General features: G+C 45.2%; 1 protein-coding gene and 1 pseudogene across 3 annotated transcripts in view; one reads left to right on the top strand and one right to left on the bottom strand.

Moving 5' to 3' along the window:
- Nucleotides 1–523: 523 nt before the first annotated feature.
- Nucleotides 524–921, bottom strand: LOC148778714 (protein mago nashi homolog pseudogene; annotated as a pseudogene).
- A 2,519-nt stretch (nucleotides 922–3,440) lies between these two features.
- Nucleotides 3,441–21,145, top strand: part of CXADR (CXADR cell adhesion molecule) — a 70,149-nt gene continuing 52,444 nt past the window's right edge. For 2 of the 3 annotated variants that reach the window (XM_055421898.2, XM_055421908.2), the window contains exon 1: nucleotides 3,457–3,618. In XM_055421898.2, coding sequence (XP_055277873.1) covers nucleotides 3,576–3,618 — 43 coding nt within the window. In that variant the 5' untranslated portion in view covers nucleotides 3,457–3,575. Of the gene's footprint in view, nucleotides 3,619–21,145 lie in introns of all 3 variants that reach the window. The other variant, XM_088836085.1, reaches the window with a different exon arrangement.

Below are 21,145 nucleotides of genomic sequence, written 5' to 3'. Positions count from 1 at the left end.
GCTAGAGCGGGTTGCTGTTTCCTTCTCCAGCAGACCTAGTCAACCCAGAGGAATGGAACCGGGGTCTCCCATATTGTAGGCAGATTCTTTACCTTCTGTGCCACCAGGGTGCATGCTAAAGTATAATTTGGGGCATAAAAATTCAACTTCCAAATATTTTATACAGTACCTTCAACTATGGGCTTCCCTGGTGGCTCACTGGTAAAGAATCCTGCAATGTAGGAGACATGAGTTCAATCCCTGGATCAGGACGATCCCCTGGAGAAGGAAACGGCAACCCACTCCAGTCTTCTTGCCTGGGAAATCCCATGGACAGAGGGGCCTGGCAGGCTACAGTCCATGAGGTCGAAGGCTAACTTCTCCATATGGTTTCCTTTTTATTTGCACTTTTTTTTGTTGTTATGTATTTATTAAAGACAATCACTTATAGTTTATAAAAAAAAATATTGCCCTGATATACACAAAAATGTCTAGATAATGGTAATTAAAAGCAGCACTCCCACCCCCATTGTGTCCACACCATCTAGATTGGCTTAATCTTGAAGTGTAATCCAATAAATCTGAAGACCAAACACTTCAGGTCCTGGACAAGATAATAAAACACTCGTAAGCCTTCTGGATTGATTGACATCAATAAGGGAACCAATTTTTGATGTTGTGAAAGAAATGTGTTCGTCTCCAATGACAATTTCAAGTTCCTGCCGGCCCACTCAGTCAGGAGGAGGCCACAATGCATCATCCTCTTTGGTAATTTCACTGTCATCAATTATTCTCTTCAGTTCCTCCATCACACTTTTATGTACATAAGCCTCTTTTCTGATCATGACATCATTTTTGTAATTGCTGTTGTTGGCATATCTCAGTTTCTCATTGGGCCAGAACTCAAATTCCAGGAATTTGTGGCCGAATTTGCCTTTGTGCCCCACGCAGTAACACAGGTAAACGCAGGAAATGACTTCACCATCACCATCACCTTCAGTTATATCCAGTAGAATTCTTGTTTCCTCAACTAACAGGAAGTCCTTAGCAGTTACTCTGGACTCTTTAGACTTGGTGTTCAGGTATTTGTATTTCATAAAAGTTCTCCAATAATTTTAATGTGCAGCCAGGGTTGCAAACCACCCACCTAAATTGCAGGAGGGCAATTTTGGCCTTCCTGATAACTGTTTCACTTCTTTGCTGGTTCAATAAATAACAAGACTTCTCCATCACTTCTTATTAGCTTCCACTTTGATGAGCACTTACTGTGTGTCAGGCACCATACCAAGCAATCTTTCGAGAACTATCTCATTTAATTTTCATAGCTACCTGTGAAAGTGTTAGTCACTCTGTTGCATCTGACTCTTTATGACCCCATGGACTGTAGCCCACCATGCTCCTCTGTCCAAGGAATTCTTCAGGCAAGAACACTGGAGTGGGCTGCCATTCCCTTCTCCAGGGGAATCTTCCAGATCCAGGGATTGAACCTGGGTCTCCCACATTGCAGGCAGATTCTTTACCAGCCCAGCCACCAGGAAAGACCCCATAAGGTAGGTGCTATTTCGAAGTTACTTGCCCAGTTATTGCCCCTTTCTGGAGCCCAAGAACTCACCCACTGCTTTTCTCCTCTAATTCACTCCTGATAAGGAACTCCTGAAAACACCAAAGTCTCTCAGTAGTGATCCCTGGTGTTTCAGACAGTAAAAATCTGCCTTCAGTGCAGAAGACCTGGGTTCGAGCCCTGGGTTGGGAAGATCCCCTGGAGAAGAGAATGGCAATCCACTCCAATATACTTTGCTGGAGAATTCCACGGACAGAGAAGCCATGGTGGCTACAGTCCATGGGGTCACACAGTCAGACAAGACTGAGTGACTAATATTTTCACTTTCAGTTATAAATAAACATTATCTGCAAAGACCAACCAAGGAGAAGTAGCAAAATGACAGAAGAACAAGTATGGCCAGCCCCTGGAGGCAGAAGTGACATCGCAGGGCTTACCGGGAGAGTCTGGAGATTCGAGATCTCATTCCCAGGTCTCCCAATCACCGCCCTCTTCCCCACCCTGAAGCCTTTAGCCGTCCCTCCGTTCCGTTCAGTCGCTCAGTCGTGTCCGACTCTTTGCGATCCCGTGGACTGTAGCCTACCAGGCTTCTCCATCCATGGGATTCTCCAGGCAAGACTACTGGAGTGGGTTACCGTTTCCTTCTCCAGGGGATCTTCCCAACCCAGGGATTGAACCCGGGTCTCCCGCATTGGAGGCAGACGCTTTAACCTCTGAGCCACCAGGGAAGCCCAACTTATCCCCAATTTTCAAACTCACTAATCCTTGGCCAGTCTCAGGGCTGGAATAACCTTTAAATACAAAGGAGGAAACCCAATCTGGGTATTTCGCAAATTAACTCCATCATTATTGAAGACGCGGAAAAGCCTCTAGCCTTGTAGTACAACCCAAAGGACCCTACCTTATGGGAGCAAATGCCCGGGGACTGCCCAGTTGGCTTCTTCCATCGAGGTGGCGCTAGTGGTAAAGCTTCCCTGGTGGCTCAGACTGTAAAGAGTCTGCCTGCGACGCGGGAGACAGGGGTTCGATCCCTGTGTCGGGAAGATCCCTTGGAGAAGGAAATGGCAACCCACTTCAGTATTCTTGCCTGGAGAATCCCATGGATGGAGGAGCCTGGTGGGCTACAGTCCATAGGGTCGCAAAGAGTTGGACACAACTGACCGACTTCACTTCACCAGTGGTAAAGAACCCGCCTGCCAACGCAGGAAACATGAGAGGAGGGTTCGATCCCTGGGTTGGGAAGATCCTCTGGGGGAGGGCATGGTAACCCACTCCGGAATTCTTGCCTGGAGAATCCCATGGACAGAGGCGCCTGGCGGGCTACAGTCCACAGGGTCGCAAAGAGTCGGACAGTTCAGTTCAGCCGCTCAGTCGTGTCAGACTCTTTGCGATCCCACGAACCTCAGGACGCCAGGCCTCCCTGTCAACTAAGCACACAAGCCCACTCCGGGATCCTTAGGTGGGAGAGCCCGCCCCAGCAGCAAATCTCCAGAGGTAGGAGGAGTGGCTGGAGGCTCCTATCCCTTATCCCCGAGGGTGGGCTAAGTGCAGGCTGGGCCAACTGCTTTAGCAGCCCTTTTGCGTCGGGGGTCAGGTGGGCGAGGGTTGTCTCGTGCCTTGCCTTTAAGCAAGGGTGCGACAGCAGTTTCAATCGTCTGGGGAGAAGAAGAGCTGGCCCGACCCACGTGCACCAACCCGATTGAACTGAAGGCATGGAGGCGGGGATCCAGGCTGCGGCTTGGGGCGAGTGGCTGCTGGAGCACCTCAACTCCCGAGCTCCCGGGGGCAGGAGTGCGTTCCCGGGGCTCCGCGTTGCCATGGCAACCCCACGCACCCGACGGGGACGGCGCGGGCCGCCGGGGCTTGGCGACTACCGGAAGTGACGTGTTTCACCTGCCGAGCGAGGGCGGGGTGGGACCGGGCTGCGAGGTGCGGCCGCCGCCAGCCGGTCGGGAGCGCGCGAGGAGCCGGGAGCCCGGGACCCCGCGGGGAGAGCCGCCTACCTGCCGTCGTCTCCCGCGGCCGGGCCGCCACCATGGCGCTGCTGCTGCGCTTCGTGCTCCTGTGCGGAGTGGCGGGTGAGTCTGGGGGCGCTTCTGCGCCTCGGGTCCCCCGCGCCCGGCCAGCCCTCGGGCGCTCGCCGCCCGCGGCCGCCCGGGAACAATGAGGCTCAGGGCGGCGGCGGTCTGGGGGCGCCGCGGCCGGCGGCGGCGGTGCGCGCCGCACTGCGCCGCGGTGGTTTTGCAGGACCCGACGCGCGAGCCGCGTAGGTGGGGTCGCTGGGAGGGGGGCCAGGCGGGGACGTGGGGTGCCCGGGGCGGGCGGGCGGGCAATCTAGTGTGGGGGGTACCGAGTCCCGGGAAGAGGGGGCGGCGGCGGTGGAGGGGCGCCGCGGGCGCGGGCGGGTGGGCGCGGCGCAGTGGGTGCGCCTGGCGCTTTTCCCCGGACTATTCTTTGCTGCCGGTGCAGGCTTTGCTTTATTTGCTCTCGCCCTTCCCCTTGTTGGCTGCTGTGCCGTGTCCGTCCAGGGTGAATCGATTTCAAAAGCCTTGGGCATCAGCGGGTTTTCAGGTGTCGAGCTGCCCCAGCCAGGAGACCGAATTACAAACGCCATGATTAAGTGTTACACTGAGCTTCTCAGCCCCTCTGATCGTCCAGGCTACCTCTAGGAAAGAGGCGCAGAGCGATCTGTAGGCTGAGCATTCTCGGTCTCTTGGAAAAGGCGAGCTCGAGCTGTAAACTAGACGGTAACTCGGAGAAGTAAACCGTGGAAAATCGGAAGTAGGTTCCGGGAAAAAAAAATGCAGTATTGATTTCGGCAGTCGCCGGGCCGAGTGCAAAGGAGAAATTAGTAACCTTGAGTTTATAATGTTTTGATTCATGTTGATGATAAGATAGGATGACTTGTACGGGGTAATTCCGAAAGGATCCGCCAAGTACATGTTCGACTGATCCTTTGTCAAGGGAGGGGGAAAGGGCTTTTAAAATAATGTGGACAAAAGACGTGGTCATTTGATAGTTTTAAAAAAACGTGTTTGTTTCCATGTCCGTGCTTTAGCCTACTGATCTTGTTATGTCAAAGTAAGCACTTGTCGCATTGTAGAACCAAAAGATTTCCACATCGGTTGGACCCTAGGACGCACACTTTGTGTAGCCCCGGATGGATAATTTTAAAGCGCTCTGAAGCTGAATGGAGTGGCCCGTTGTGTTGGGATGGCTCTCTGCTTCCTGTTGAAACGTTAATTCCATTGTTGGATGCCACAGCTGTGAGCATTACTCATGGGATCAACATTCTATTAACAAGTCTAATTTTCGATCTGAGTCTATATAGCATTACCTCCACCTTCTTAATGCTTGTCATTTCGACATGGCTGAAATATCCAAAGTAAAGCTTCCGGAAAAGATGAAAGATCAGTAACCATTTTAGGTGATAGGTTTTCACCTTGTTTTGGTCAAGGGCTAAACTGAAGAAGTTGAGAACAGTGTGATTTCTGTGGAAAAAAGGAGACAAATGTTTTAGGCTACATCTAAAGCAGAGAAGTGGAGGAGTATAAACTTTGTAGAGGATTCTCCCTCCCCTCCTCCCAACCCCCATATCAGGATAATTTCATTTTTTCTGGATGCCTCACTTTGGTAGGCACAATCTAAACCCAGGATATTTTGATAGGTATAGAGTCCTGCTGCTTGTAAACTGCACCCTGTAGTACAGTGTACACCTCTTTAAAGGACTATTGTCTTCAACTAAACTAGTTTTATTTCAGTTTTCCTGCTTAAGCAACAACTCAAAAACTGTAATTGATATATGGCTTTGAGTATTTCTTCAGATACGTCTTGACACTTGGGAAATTTATTGTCATGAACTCAGTTTGAGTGGTAACACAATTGGAATCTGTTTTACAGTTGGCAACATACAGTGGAGGCTGACTTTAAAAACGAGCCATTAGTGGATCTTCCTCTAGAGTGTTCTCCATGTGGGTGCAGAGTTTTGTGGTGTACTTTGGTTGCTGGTGGAACACTTTTCATTGCCTTCCAAGTAGCAAGCCGTACCACTAGTAGTTAGTTGCATTACTAACAGAGTAGTAGCAGTAATAGTAAAAGTAAGGCTTGACTTTGCAGTTATTGAAGGCCAGTCGCTGTTGTAAGGGCTTTACATGCACTTATTTAATGTACCTTGCAGCCCTGGAGGTTATGTATTGTAGTGATCCCAGCTGCACAAATGGAGAAACTGAGGCACAATGTGATTGTACAGCTTTACTTGCCAAGATCATAAATTTCCTCCTAAATCCCTGCTTTTGTCACTGTGCTGTCACTTTCCTCTTTGATTACCTCTGATCGACACCCTAAATTAATGTCACTGGTTATCTGTCATTTATTAAGAACTTGCTGTTGGTTAGACCACATGCCAGGTACTGAAGCCTTTTATTAGTAGCCTTTTATGAATAATTTCATAATCTTAGTCAAATATTTTCGGACACTCTAAGAACACGAGGATCCAGGGCTTGGTTTGGTGTTGTAAGCTTATGTGGCACGTGACCCAGCGGCATTGTTGTCACCTAGGGATGGCAGTGTTAAAAATGTGAGGTGCTGCTGCTTTTCGCAGTATCAATCTGAGTGAGAGTAAAGTACTGGCCAATGATTCTGGTCCCCAGACTACTTGTTAGCCATTCAGCGACAGCAGGACCCTGTACTCTCTGAGGCTCAGTTGGTTTATGTGTCAAGAATACTTATTCCTTTGCTTTACCAGGAGTATTTTCGTTTACTTAAAAAAAAAAAATAAAGATTATTAGATGTGAACTTTATCCCCTCCATATGCCCGTGTCTTAAGTACATTCCTGTATTCATACCAGCACCAAAAGTCCCCATTATACCAGGGCAAAAGTTGCTTTTCCTCCAAGGCGAGCCACCCAACATTGGCTCCTTACCGTATCTGTTGTGGGGTTTCCATAACATTACCCAATATATCTCACTGCACTGGGTCGTGGGCCTTATCTGTGTTGCTGTCCACTGTCACAGTCCCAGTGTTAGCTTGCGGTGCCTAGCAGATAGCAAGTGTTCAGCAAATGTTGAACGACCAGACGTTTTTAGCCTCTTTGCCACTAGGCTTAAGGATATGATACAGTTGCCATCAGTTACATCGCTTATTCTCTCCTGGTCTCACCCCCCCTACTTCAGTTGTCAAAGGTATCAATAATCACATGCCAAATCCATCCATTTCTTTGGAGCTGCATGACACCTGTTTTGGTTCCTTCCCACTGTGTTCTCCTGCCCTTCTCTGCCTTCTTCACTACGTCCCTTAAATGTCAGCCTCCCCCATGATTTGACCCATGACCATCTTCTCAGTCTCCATCTGAAACCTGGATGACTTCATCTATCCATCACTGCATTCTCAAAATAGTCACTAGGGACTTTAAAATGTTGCCGGCACACCTCTCCTTTGATTTCTGGGCTACTGTTTCCAACTGCCTTCAACATTCAGCCTTCCACTTTGCATTCACTTGAGTACCTGAGACTCTGCAGGTCCTCAGCTGAACTTAGCGTTAGTTAACTGATTAAATGGTCCAGTCATTGAAATATTTATGGCCTGCTGCATACTGTGCTTGTGCCGGATGCCCCAACAATTGTACAGGATTTTGCAAGATGTGCAAGATTTGATGGAACAGTCCCAGCAGATAGAGATCTGGAAGGAAACTTAACTTGCCTTGGGAGCTGAGACGTTCAGGGCATAGAAGGCATCTAACTAGCCCTTCTTTTGATGTTCACCTGAGTCAGAGGGACGTGTGGGGTGGAGCTTGAGGTTTTGCATGTTAACAGGTTCCACATGATGTCATTGCTGACTGCACTTTGGGCAAAGGCCTGGAGACTGTGTGGAGAGCTTAGGGGAGGATCGCTGTCTGTCAAGTAAAGTGTTGTCTTGCCCCCTGCCACCCAGGAGTGGCACTAAGAAGCTCATGGAGGTGTTAAAGGAGAGAGGCTGTACACCGAAAGTGATTCTCTTGAAGAGTGTAGAGCTCCACTGTAGATCTGGAGGCAGGAAGAACCACAGCTCCAAGGCAGGAATCCATCTGGGATGACCTGGACATCTGCAGTCCCTGGAAATACAGCAGGAGTGGGCCCCCTCTTTCATCTGAAAAGTTGTTCTGTGGGAGGTCCAGTATCTGGTTGAACGAGTGGGCTAGAAAAAGCTGGAGGGAAGAGTAAGACTTCTGGCTTGAGTGAGTGGTGATGTCACTAATCTACAGGGAATCAAGAAAAAAGAGGCAAATCTTAGATGACTGAGCTTTGGACCAGTCGTATTTACAGGGGATGCCTGAGGGGAATGGAGGTGAAAGAAATCCAGTGGGAAGATTCCAACAAAGGACTGGATCTCAGGAGCGAGGCGGGGATGGATGGTACAGAATTGAGAATCACTGCTGATAGTTTGGTCTCTGTGTCAGGTTAACCAGGAAAAGCAGGTAGGACTCGAAGAGAAGGTGAAACGTGAAGCTGGGGAACATCAACGTCTTACTAGATGGTGGGAAGTGAGGACCTGGGGACGGGAAGGAGCGATGGGAATGTCGGATAACTGGAGGATGAGGGGTCCCAGGAACTGGTGAAGAAATGAGGCCAGTGGGTCTTACATTAGGAGATTGTTGAGAACATTTGGGGAGTTATTGATTCCAGAGAGAGGACAATTCCTGTACTGAGAGTAAGGCTAGATTTTAGTACATTGAGGAGTGGACATCAGGTAAGCAGAGAATGTACTTAGAGATGTACTTTGCACTTGCCGTTGGTTTAATAGTGTGTGTTGCTGGGACTTCGCTGGCAGTCCAGTGGTTAAGACTCCATGCCTCTATTGCCGAGTAGCAAGGGTTTGATCCCTGGTTGGGGAGCTAACATCCCGTATGTGTGTGTGCATGCTCAGTCATGTCTGACTCTTTTGTGACCTCATGAACTGTAGCCCGCCAGGCTCCTCTGTCCATGGGCATTCTCCATGCAAGAATACTGGAGTGGGTTGCCATTTCTTCTTCCAGGGAATCTTCTCAACCCAGGGATCAAACGGGCGTCTCCTGCATTGGCAGGCAGATTCTTTTACCACTGAGCCACCTGGGAAACACTTTTAAGATCCCACATGCCACCAAAAGACAAACACAAAAAAGTAAACAACAACAAACATGTGTCCTTAATTTCAGGGGACAGCAGCAGACTCCGTGGGAGAATGTAGAAACCAGCAGATAAGAGCTGTAACTTGTATGTGTGTGTTTAATGAAGTTTAGATGACTTACAGTATTTCAGGTGAACAGCAAAGTACATACACACACACATACACTTTTTCATATTCTTTTCCATTCTAGGTTATTACAAGGTACTGAATATAGTTCCTTGCTCTATACGGTAGGTGTTTTTTGTTTATCTAGAACTCTCACTTCCAGCCACCCCGACTTGGACCCTCGTTCACATGATTATTCTTCCTTAAAGCAGTGTATTCCTCTTTATACTCACTTCGGGACTCTGAACCCTTTGGCTTCCCATCTCATTTGTCTCTTACGTAGGGATTCCCATCAACTTTAAGGAAGCTTGAATATCCTTCCTGACATGCCCTCAACCCTTACATCCGTTACATCTCTCCTTAAGCACTCCCCCGTCTCTCTTTTCTCCACCAGATTTCTAGGAGGAGCTTGCTGCGTTTGCTGACTCCAGTGGCTTCCTTCATGTTCATTCCCGTACAACCTCACTTTCACCCCCTCTCCTCTTGTGAAACTGCAGTGGCCGCCGTGGCTGCATCGCGCCGTGGACACGTCGCACTGTCACCCTCTTAAAGCGAGAATGGCTCTATGGGCTGAGCTGTTTTCCCCTTGAGTCGTCCCTCATTGTCCTTAGCGGATCCACTCTCCTGCCTCTGCCTCAGTGTCCGTTTCTGGCTTCGGTAACCATTTCTGTCCCTGCAGCCTCCAGTTGGTTTCTGGTCTCACTCACCCGAAGCTTTGCCCATAAGGTCAAACCGCTCACTCGACAGCACTGCTTACACTCCGCACGCGCACCACCCGTCAATCTAACCTGTCTCCACAGCACTGTTCTCTGGCGCATTAAATGGCATTTTCAGCCACCAGACTCCGCAGGCAGAAATCTAGGTGCCTTACTTGACTTTTCCTATTCTCTCCCCAACCTACACCCAGGTTTCTAGGTCACTTGTATCCTTCCAGCCACCACTCATAGTTCAAAGAGTACTGCCATCTCTTAAGACGGTTGAAATAGCTTTATAAGTGGTTTCTCATTGAGTGAATAAACGGGGAAAGATGGGCCAGGCAGGAGTTCCTGCTTGTTGGCTTAAGAGACCTGGAGCAGGGGCAAGAGCATTTGAAGATCAAGAATCGGTACATCATTTGAGGAGGTGAGCAGGGCTGGGCCCAGCGTCCGGCACAGGCTTGCTTTGTGTGTCAGTTCTGCCGTGAGGACAGTGTTGGGGTGAATCTGTATCACTCCTCCAGTCTCATCGCAGTCCTCTGCTGCCTGGTCCCCTCCTCCCTTCAGTTCCTCTGCTCGATCATACTCAAATGTAAGTCATTAAGTAAAGGCAAGAGTTGAGACTGGGAGCTTTTGTTTTGTTTTTCAAACTTTAAACTTTTTATATTGTATTGGGGTGTGGCCAGTTAACAATGTTGTGGTAGTTTTAGCTGAACAGCAAAGGGGCTCAGCCAAACATGTACATGTATCCATTCTTCCCCAAACCCGCTCCCATCCAGGCTGGCATGGAGCGTTGAGTAGACTTCCATCTGCTGTACAGTGGGTCCTTATTGGCTATCCGTTTTGAACATAGCAGTGTGTACAGACCTTTCCAGACTTCCTAACTATCCCTTCACCCTGTTCCTTTTGGTGCCCAGCAAGTTTGCCAGGAAGCAATATTTAATTTTATAGTTATTAAAATAATTAACAGGCTTCCCTGGTGGCTCAGATGGTAAAGAATCTGCCTGCAATGCCAGAAACCTGGGTTCAGTCCCTGGGTTGGGAGGATCCCCTGGAGGAGAGCAGGGAAGCCCACTCCAGTATTCTTGCCTGGAGAATCCCTGGCGGGCTAAAGTCCATGGGGTCACAAAGAGTCAGACACAACTGAGCGACTAAGCACACCGCCCAAAGTAGTTAATTATTTAGGTAGCCTGAAAAATAATTAAAAAGTTAACTAAAATGAGCTTATGGCTTTATCTTACTGTCTTTCATCTACGTTGCTTTTTAAATGATTTATTAAAACATTTACTTATTTATCTATTTTGGCTTTGCTGGCTCTTGTTTGTGTCTCCAGAGCTCTTCATTGTGGCATGCACACTGATCTAGTTCCCCAGCCAGGGATCAAATCCAGGCCCCCTGTACTGGGAGCACGGAGTCCTACCCACTGGACCACTATGGAAGTACCTTGCATTTCTAAAGAAAATAAATCTAATGTTGTAGAATAATTGTTAGGTTGGTTTTGAAATTAGATTGTTAAGACTGTGATGCTAAGTGGAAGTAAAAAGCAGTCCCCTTCTCCAGCCCTGGCTCCTTTATCTTCTACCTAGTTTGTTCAGTGGGACCAGAATTGCAAATGGCAGAGAGTGAGGTGGCGGGGCACTCACCTTGGCACAGTGACGTCTATGCAGGACGCTGGTGGTTCCTGGTTTGGTGATCTCTTGGGAGCCTCTTATCGGTGTTCTTTGTAATTTGTTCAGTTTGTTGACTCCATTACTGTCTCCACACAAAAGAAAATGGCCAGGAAGTTGAAAATATTTCTGCATTGAGTGGCAAGATGGTGACTTAAAGGGACATTTTATCTCTTCACTCCTTTTCCACTGGTTATAGGCTTTCCCTCCCCTCATGGACTCACCCTTTCTGGTTTCTAATAATGAGTTAGCCAGTTGAAGTTTAAGCCTTAAAGGCCTTTGCTTGACTCAGCAGTATTTGCAGTTCATTTTAATTGGCAGGATTCCGGTAGAAGAAAAGATGATTGCCTTCTCTGTTGAACAAGGGAAAGTAGCATAAGGGACAGTAACAGCCTATTTTTAGGGTGGGTGTGACATCAGGGACATAGTTCAGTTTGTCCTTTGATAGTTGGTGAGAAAAAGGATTAATAGTCACAATTAACCCGTGTTTACATACTGAGACAATGCACTTTTCTTTAGAGACTATTAAATCACTTCCATTCTTTCAAAGGTACTTTACAGATTGGAGTGGGAATAACTTTGTTTCATTTCTAAAAAAATATCAATAAAACTGTTTAGATTTCGAGAAGAAGCAACAGAACTCGTAATGGTTCCCTTTTCACTTCCCCATAGTGTCACTGTATGTTCTGTGTGAGTTTATAGGTTTCTCCGAAGGAAGAAACACCGATAAAAATGCTCTCAAGGAATCTCAAGGAATATGCAGATGCAGTGAAATCAAATGTGCTGCACCACATCTTTGTTGAATTGTTAGAGTGACTCGAGTTGACCCTCCTCGGTCTCTCAGACTCCCCAGTGAAGAGTGCTTTGAACTCTTGAATACCAGGCGATTCCCAGGGGGGTTTTCTTTAATGAACCAGACAAAAACTTTCAAGTGTTTTGTGCCCTGGATAGTTCTACAGTAAGAATTGAGAAGACTCTTTGACCTACTTGGTTGTACAACGTGAAATCTGAGACTTATAGAAGGAATTGGGGCTAGAAGAGTATCTTACTGTGTTTTTAAAGACAATTTCACACGCATCTCATTTGAATCCAGTCTCCTGACAGCCTATGAGTAGGAGGGACACTTTTTTTTAAACGGGAATCAAGTCATAAAGCCAAGGCCTAAGTCCAGTAAATTATGGCATCAGTCCAGACAGTGCCGTCCCAGTAGAAACATAATGCAAGCCACATATGTCATTTAAATGTTCTGGTAGTCACATTTTAAAGTGAAAAGGAAAAGGTTGAAATTAATTTAAATATAATTTTGTTTAACCCAGTATATACAAAATATTAATTCTATGTGTGGTCAAACTGAACATCAATAACATTTTTTTTTCATACTAAGTCTTCAAAATCTGGTCTGTATTTTACCTGCAGCACATCTCAGTTTGCACTAGCCATATTTCATATGCTCAGTAGCCGGGTGTGGCTACCACACTGGTTAGCACAGGTCTAGAACCTGGAGCTTTACTTCCAGTCACTTTCCACTATATTTAGTTTCAGAACATGCTACTAATTAAAATAGCATGGGTGTGGTGTGCCATCAGAGCAGCTTTCTCAGTGGGAAGTGCCTTTGGAATTGCTGTCATGAGATTTTATCTAAAATATTTGTATCACATAATATTCCTGTTGGCAACAAGTTAAATAAAAGTCTCACTTCATATTTAGTTTCTTAAAATTATCAGAGAATTATATAAACTGTCTTTATTTGATAGTTATATGCATTTGTATTTTAGGTATAAGGCAAAAAACCAAATATAGGGGAAAAATAATATTTTCAACTTGCCTATGAGGAAAATAAGTGCATTTATGGAAATATCAAAAGTAAGAATAGAGTGGTCCCTGTTGATGGTTGCTAGGGAAATTTGAATTCATTTTGGGATATTAGAAAGGAAATCATGCCAAGATTGAGGCAGTCAAGTTAAATATACTTACAACAGGAATTTTTTTTTTTTTTGGTAACCTTTTCTTTATTAACTTCACGGATTTTTGTAAGATCAGTTTATTTGCTTGTTTTGCTATAATCTCTTTGCTTTTTTATTTTCTGTGATCTCTAAGACACTTCACCTGCGTTTGTTGTTGTTTTGGCCAAGTACTCACTTTTTCCTCTTTCATGTTAATTAAAGGAAGAAAAGAGAGCCTGAGGTTTTTTTGAGCAAGGAAGCAAAGGCAGATTTCTTAAAATGGAGCGATACATACTATTCTCTGAAGGTGATGAAAATATTCACCATGGCAACGGATCTGCTTTACCCATAATGCAAAATACCCAATTTGCATTTGTTTTGCCAGAGATTTCTGAAATTAGCATCTCTGTATTAGAGAACATGAGGAAAGTAGTATACTACATAGATTGAAAAAGGCTGAGACTTAATTTTAATCAAGAAATGAAATTGGAATTCTTTCCTTAGATGAGTCTGTCTGTGTGCCCGTGTGGAGAGGAGGAAGGAGTGGGTCACAGTCCGGTTCAACAAATAGAGTCTGTGTTTTCACATTCCTGACTCCCCCGTTTGGCTTTACATTGTTGTTTGTGCTTTAACTGCTCCCAGTTTATAAGTTACATATTCAGTTTCTCATACAGGACCTCAATCGCTGTGGAAGAAGTTTGGGGGAATACATAATATGTCCATGTGGGTTAAGTATGGCAGTAGGTTCTTTTGGAGACAGGAGGAAGATGTCATTCCTATACTATGGGCAAGCTTCAGTCTGGAGGAGGGTGGCTGGCATTTAATCCTGAATAAAATAAATAAAGCCATAAATGAGTAGATAAGTAAATGAATAAATAAAGAAAAACAGGTACAGATTAGGGCAGATGTGCTATGTGATGTAAAAACCGTATGGTTTTCTGATTATTCTCTTGAGGACCCACTGGCTTCTCCAAACCATTTCCCCCTTCACCTTGTATGCCCGCCCTTCAGCTCACTGTTCTTACTGCCATTTGGCTACAGTTTTTTTTAAAGTACATGTTTATAAAGCACCAGTACTATAAGGGGTGGAGCCCACAGCAAGGCTTATTGAGTCTTAGTTCCCTGACCAGGAGCGGTAGCAAGCTCGCCGAGTCCTAACCACTAGACCACCAGGGAATTCCCAAAACATCATGTTTTTTAACAAAGACAAAATAAAGACAAGTTTTCTGCTTTAATTCCTTTACCTTTTAAAATTCATTTTTAAATCAACCTTTGACTTCCCTGCTGGCTCAGACAGTAAAGCGTCTGCCTACAATGCAGAGACCTGGGTTCGATCCCTGGGTTGGGAAGATGCCCTGGAGAAGGCAGTGGCAACCACTCCAGTATCCTTGCCTAGAAAAATGCCATGGACAGAGAATTCTGGTAGGCTACAGTCCATGGGATCGCAAGGAGTTGGACACAACTGAGCGACTTCTCTTTCTTTCTTTTCTTTCACTTGTAGAAAAGCGTGCTGTGCTGTGCTTAGTCACTCAGTCATGTCCGACTCTTTGTGACCCCGTGAACTGTGGCCCGCCAGTCTCCTTTGTCCATGGGGATTCTGCAGGCAAGAATATTGGAGTGGGTTGCCATGCCCTCCTCCAGGGGATCTTCTCAACCCAAGGATTGAACTCAGGTCTCGCACATTGCTGGCAGATTCTTCACTGTCTGAGCCACGGGGAAGCCTGAAAAGCATGCAGTTTAGAGCATTGTTTACCAGTGAGAGATCATTATCACAAAGCAGACACATCTATCTATACAGTTATCATCCAGGGCAAGAGATAGAACATAACCCACCATCAAAAGCCCCCTCATGCCCCCTGCGGTCATTTCCATCACTGTCTTCTGATTTCTAGCAGCATAGACTGGCGTTGACACTATATACACAGAATTAAACAGTGTATGTTTTTCTGCCTCAGCTTGGCTTCCTGTCCCGTTGGTGCAGTTGTTTCTGTTGTATAGCTCTAGTTTATTCATTTGCTTTGCCACATGGTGTTCTGTCATAGGACTGTGCCACAGTTGATTTACCCATTCTGCTGTTGATGGACATGTTTTTCCTCTTAGTTTTCTGCTCTTGTGAAAAATGTGGCTGTGACGTTCTCAGCCAGGTGTTTTAATGCCCACGATAACTATGAATGGCATTTCTGGGGTCTTGATTACACATCTGTTTAGCTTTAGGTGATGCTACCAAACGTTTCCCCAGATTAATTGTACCAGTTGACACTCCCTTCTGTAGAGATGAGACTTGCTCCAAATCACGGCTTTCTTCATTTTGTTCTGGTGAGTGTGTAGTGCCACATCATTGTAGTTTTCTTTTTTAAACGCTTTTATTACGGCAAATTTCAAATATATATAAACTAGAAAAAATGGTACGATGTTATGATATAAAACTAGAAAACTTGTATGATAAATGGTATTTATCCTACCAAAAAATAGTATCATAAACATCTTTGCTCCTCTTCATCAGCTATCAGCTCATCTCCATTGCACTTATGGTACCATTCTGCAGTCTCTCGACTCTTCTCCCATTCCTCTTCACATATTAAAGATTTGAACCAGTCTCCGAAAACCTAAGTTCAGTCACTCAGTTGTGTCCGGCTCTTTGCGACCCTGTGGACTGCAGCACGCCAGGCCTCCCTGTCCATCTCCAATTTTCAAACTCATGTCCATCCAGTCAATGATGCCATCCAACCATCTCATCCTCCTCTCTTGTCCCCTTCTCCTCCTGCCTTCAGTCTTCCCCAGCATCAGGATCTTTTCCAGTGAGTCAGTTCTTCACATCAGGTGGCCAGAGTATTGGAGCTTCAGCATCAGTCCTTCCAGTGAATATTCAGGACTGATTTAGGATTGACTGGTTTGATCTCCTTGCAGTTCAGGGGACTCTCAAAAGTCTTCTCCAATACCACAATTCAAAAGCATCAATTCTTCGGTGCTCAGCTTTCTTTAGAGTCCAGCTCTCACATCCATGCATGACTACTGGAAAAACCATAGCCTTGACTATGGACCTTTATTGGCAAAGTAATGTCTCTGCTTTTTAATATGCTGTCTAGGTCTGTCATAGCTTTTCTTCCAAGGAGTAAGCATATTTTAATTTCATGGCTGCAGTCACCACCTGCAGTGATTTTGGAGCCCAAGAAAATAGTCTGTAACTGTTTCCATTGTTTCCGCATCTATTTGCTATGAAGTGATGGGACCGGATGCCATGATCTTAGTTTTCTGAATGTTGAATTTTAAGCCAACTTTTTCACTCTCTTATTTCACTTTCATCAAAAGGCTCTTTAATTCTTTTTCACTTCCTGCCATAAAAGGTTGTGTCATCTGCATGTCTGAGGTTACTGATATTTCTCCCGGCAGTCTTGATTCCAGCTTGTGCTTCATCCAGCCCAGCGTTTCTCATAATGTACTCTATATGTGAGTTAAATAAGCAGGGTGACAGTATACAGCCTTGACATACTCCTTTCCCAATTTGGAACCAGTCTGTTGTTCCATGTCCGGTTCTGTTATTTTTTGACCTACATACAGATTTCTCAGCAGGCAGGTCAGGTGGTCTGGTATGCCCATCTCTTTAAGAATGTTCCTCAGTTTGTTGTGATCCACACAGTCAAAGGCTTTAGCATAGTCAGTGAAGCAGAAGTAGCTGTTTTTCTGGAATTCTCTATCCACATTTTTTCCTGCCTCTTATATTCTAGGTAAATACTCCATTTCTCTCCTTTGTTACAGCAGAAGAAATGTCCTTCCCTGGAATCTTATTTAAAATTGTCTTATCCCTTTTTTCTAGGTCTCATTGTTTCCTTCAGTCTCTGAGTGTTCTGTGTATTTAACCTCCCATTCCCCTTTCCTTCTGACTTTATAAACATGCTCTACATTTCTCACTTCAAAACAACCTTTCCTTGATGACATATCACACTGCTATTTTTCTCCTGCTCTTAAGAGCCACGTTCCTCTAAATAGCAGTCATTTCTGTCTCTGCTCACATACTCAACTTCTATAGTTAGAACTATCCCTCCCCCACCCGGAACCTTTAATTTAAAAAGAAAAATCAGATTTGGTCTAGGGCACCAGTGAGGTTCTGATTGCCAGATCTAGTACATACAAGTCAGTGTCCTTTATTTACATAACAGATTTTAAGTTCTGTGTCTCAGGTGCTGCTCAGTGTGGGGGATAAAAGATTAAAAGACACCTTCCCAACACTACAGGAGTTCATTTCCTAGTAGGAATGATGGGTTTGGAAGACAATAGCGAGTTGTCATACTGGATACTGTTTATCAAAGGAATGATACCTAAGAGCTTTACATGCATTATTGTATGTAATCTCTATGTGGAAGTAAGCATTCTTACTGCTAATGCTCACTTTACAGTAGAAAACATCAATACTTAAAAAAAAACTTGCCCTGCCTAAGCATTTGGTAGGGCTTCCCAGATGGCGCAGTGCTAAAAGAAGCCACCTGCCAATGCAAGAGACCTGGGTTTGATCCCTGGGTCAGGAGGATGTCCTGGAGTAGGAAATGGCAACCTACTCTAGTATTCTTGCCTGGAACATCCCATGGACAGAGGATCTGGTGGGCTACAGTCCACGGGGTCACAAAGAGTTAGACACTGCTGAGTGACTGAGGACGCACGCATGCAAGCATTTGGTAACCTCGGTTTGAATTATAGCACAGCTCGGACTTCAGAGCCCCTGCTACTTGTAGGCAGAACTGCTTGCACAATTTAGCCTGCTCATATTTCAGAAATGTCGGCACTTGCTGTGAGGTACGCCCAGACAACTGTCACTACTGGCTTTGAGTTGTGCAGAAAGGGGAGGGGATGGGTGTTGGGGGAAGGCTTCCTGTTGGTTGCTTGCTTGATTGATGGTCTAAACTTAGGACGTATTTAGCTCTGAAAGAGATAATTTAGCTTAACACCCTTAATTTATGTTTGAGCCCTGGAGAAACAACATGTCCAAAGTGATAGAGCTTTTTGGTGACAAACTTGGCAACGGATCCTAGTCTGGTATAGCTCTTGTTTTAAAAACGGGTCAACCCATACTCCTGAACTAGGTGCTACCTAACATGCTGTCTTGTTGGAAATCTACCATAGGAGGGGAATAGAGAAAATTCCAAACCTTCTTCCACCACAGTGACTGGAAGGGGGTCTAATAATGTACTCACTGTATTATTTTGTAGTGATTTTTAAAAGGAAATCTCTTAATGTCCAGGGGTGTTGACTCATGGACTTCTTCTTGCAGGGTGAGTGTGGCTTGGGAGCCAGTCTGTCTCGTTTAGTATCTTGCTCACTTAGTAAGTAGCTTAGGTACCTCTTACCATCTCTGTTTCGTCACTGTAAAATTGAGATGATAGTAGTAACGCCCTCAGAGTTGTTATGAGACTTGAAGGAGTTAATGTGTATAAAATATTTTGTAAAGTGCCTGGCACATAATCTAACACACCTGGTGGCTCAGACAGTAAAGAAGCTGCCTGCAGTGCAGGAGACCTGGGTTCAATCCCTGGGTCAGGAAGATCCCCTGGAGAAGGGAATGACTACCCACTCCAGTATTCTTGCCTGGAAAATTCCGCGGACAAAGGAGTTTGGTGGGCTACAGTCCATGGGGTTGCAAAGAGTGAGACACGTCTGAGCGACTAACCCTGGCACTATTAGGTACTCAGTCACCGCTCATTACTATTTATGGTTAAGGTGATGGCTTCCCTAGTTCCATCTCAGTTTATTTTCCTGGCACTTCCTTTCTGATTACTTGTTGCGGGTGGGAAGCTGAGAGTTGATTTTAAAAAAACAGCATAGAAAAGCAAATAAGTATACCTAATGTTGTTTCTCATTGTTATTAACTTATCTGACTCTAAGTATTATTTTCTTAGCTCAACAGTACATATTAACATACTGTACTGAGTAACACATGGGAATTAACTATAATTCCTTGGACAGAGGAGCCTGGTGGACTACAGTCCATGGGATCACAGAGAGTTGGATGTAACTGAGTGACTCACACACACACACACACTCTAGGCAGCACAGAGGGTAATGTCTACCTTCCAGTGTTTTTTTTTTCTCTTCCTGAGCAATGTTTAAAGGCCTAGTTGGAGTAGTTAACTACCCTTAACACATATTAAGTTTTTCTTTTTCTTTCCTAAAGAGAAACGCTTAGTATTTAAATTACTTTTAACATTGCTAATCCCAAAGCAGCTCCCTGGTAAGAAGGAAATTGGCAGATTAGATTTAAAGTCTAAATAGCTGGGCAGTTGCAATTTTGCAATATTTAAAACATGGTTTAAAGCATCCCAGTGAGTTGCTTGCTAACCCAGGCATCTGATTTGTAGTATTTGTTATCAGACATACACAACAAAATTATACTCGTCCCAATCAACTTCTTAAACATACCACTTCCTGATTGCCCTAATGAATTGTTTTTGAGTGTTTCTGTGTTTTTATGTAAGGTTCCCAAACTCCATATTCTGAACTCAGCAATACAAGTGAATATCTTCTCTATTTAAAATAGTAACCTTTATGACATTCTTTGATATTTCTCACAAAAGTCAATATCAAATAAATTCTTTATAAAAAATGACATTAAGATCATTCAGTTCAGTTCAGTTGCTCAGTCGTGTCCAACTCTTTGCGACCCCATGAATCACAGCACGCCAGGCCTCCTTGTCCATCACCAACTCCCAGAGTTCACTCAAACTCATGTCCATCAAGTTGGTGATGCCATCCAGCCATCTCATTCTCTGTCGTCCCCTTCTCCTCCTGCCCCCAATCCCTCCCAGCATCAGAGTCTTTTCCAGTGAGTCAACTCTTCCTATGAGGTGGCAAAAGTATTGGAGTTTCAGCTTTAGCATCAGTCCTTCCAATGAATACCCAGGACTGATCTCCTTTAGAATGGACTGGTTGGATCTCCTTGCAGTCCAAGGGACTCTCAAGAGTCTTCTCCAACACCACAGTTCAAAGGAATCAATTCTTCGTTGATCAGCTTTCTTCACAGTCCAACTCTCACATCCATACGTGACCACTGGAAAAACCATAGCCTTGACTAGATGGACCTTTGTTGGCAAGGTAATGCCTCTGCTTTTTAATATGCTGTCTAGGTTGGTCATAACTTTCCTTCCAAGGAGTAAGCGTCTTTTAATTCATGGCTGCAGTCACCATCTGAAGTGATTTTGGAACCCCCAAAAATAAAGTCTGACACTGTTTCCACTGTTTCCCCATCTATTTCCCATGAAGTGATGGGACCAGATGTCATGATCTTAGTTTTCTGAATATTGAGCTTTAAGCCAACTTTTTCACTCTACACTTTCACTTTCATCAGGAGGCTCTTTAGTTCTTCTTTACTTTCTGCCATAAGGGTGGTGTCATCTGCATATATGAGGTTATTAATATTTCTCCCGGCAATCTTGATTCCAGCTTGTGCTTCTTTCAGCCCAGCGTTCCTTATGATGTACTCTGCATATAAGTTAAATAAGCAGGGTGACAATATACAGCCTTGATGTACTCCTTTTCCTATTTGGAACCAGTCTGTTGCTCCATGTCCAGTTCTAATTGTTGCTTCCTGACCTGCATACAGGTTTCTCAAGAGGCAGGTCAGGTGGTCTGGTATTCCCATCTCTTTTAGAATTTTCCGCATAAGATCATCATCAGTTCAGTTCAGTTCAGTTCAGTCGCTCAGTCGTGTCCGACTCTCCGCGACCCCATGAATCACAGCACGCCAGGCCTCCCTATCCATCACCAACTCCCGGAGTACACTCAAACTCATGTCCACAGAGTCGGTGATGCCATCCAGCCATCTCATTCTCCGTTGTCCCCTTCTCCTCCCGCTCCCAACCTTTCCCAGCATCAGAGTCTTTTCCAGTGAGTCAACTCGTCGCATGAGGTGGCCAAAGTATTGCAGTTTCAGCTTTAGCATCAGTCCCTCCAATGAACATCCAGGATTGATCTCCCTTAGAATGGACTGGTTGGATCTCCTTGCAGTATAAGGGACTCTCAAGAGTCTTCTCCAACACCACAGTTCAAAAGCATCGATTCTTCGGCGA

Source organism: Moschus berezovskii, chromosome 1 (assembly GCF_049115385.1).
Source record: "Moschus berezovskii isolate FMDL1 chromosome 1, NW_MosBer_1.0, whole genome shotgun sequence".
NCBI classification, from domain to species: Eukaryota; Metazoa; Chordata; class Mammalia; order Artiodactyla; family Moschidae; genus Moschus; species Moschus berezovskii.
This window is presented reverse-complemented; position numbering and strand designations above follow the sequence as displayed.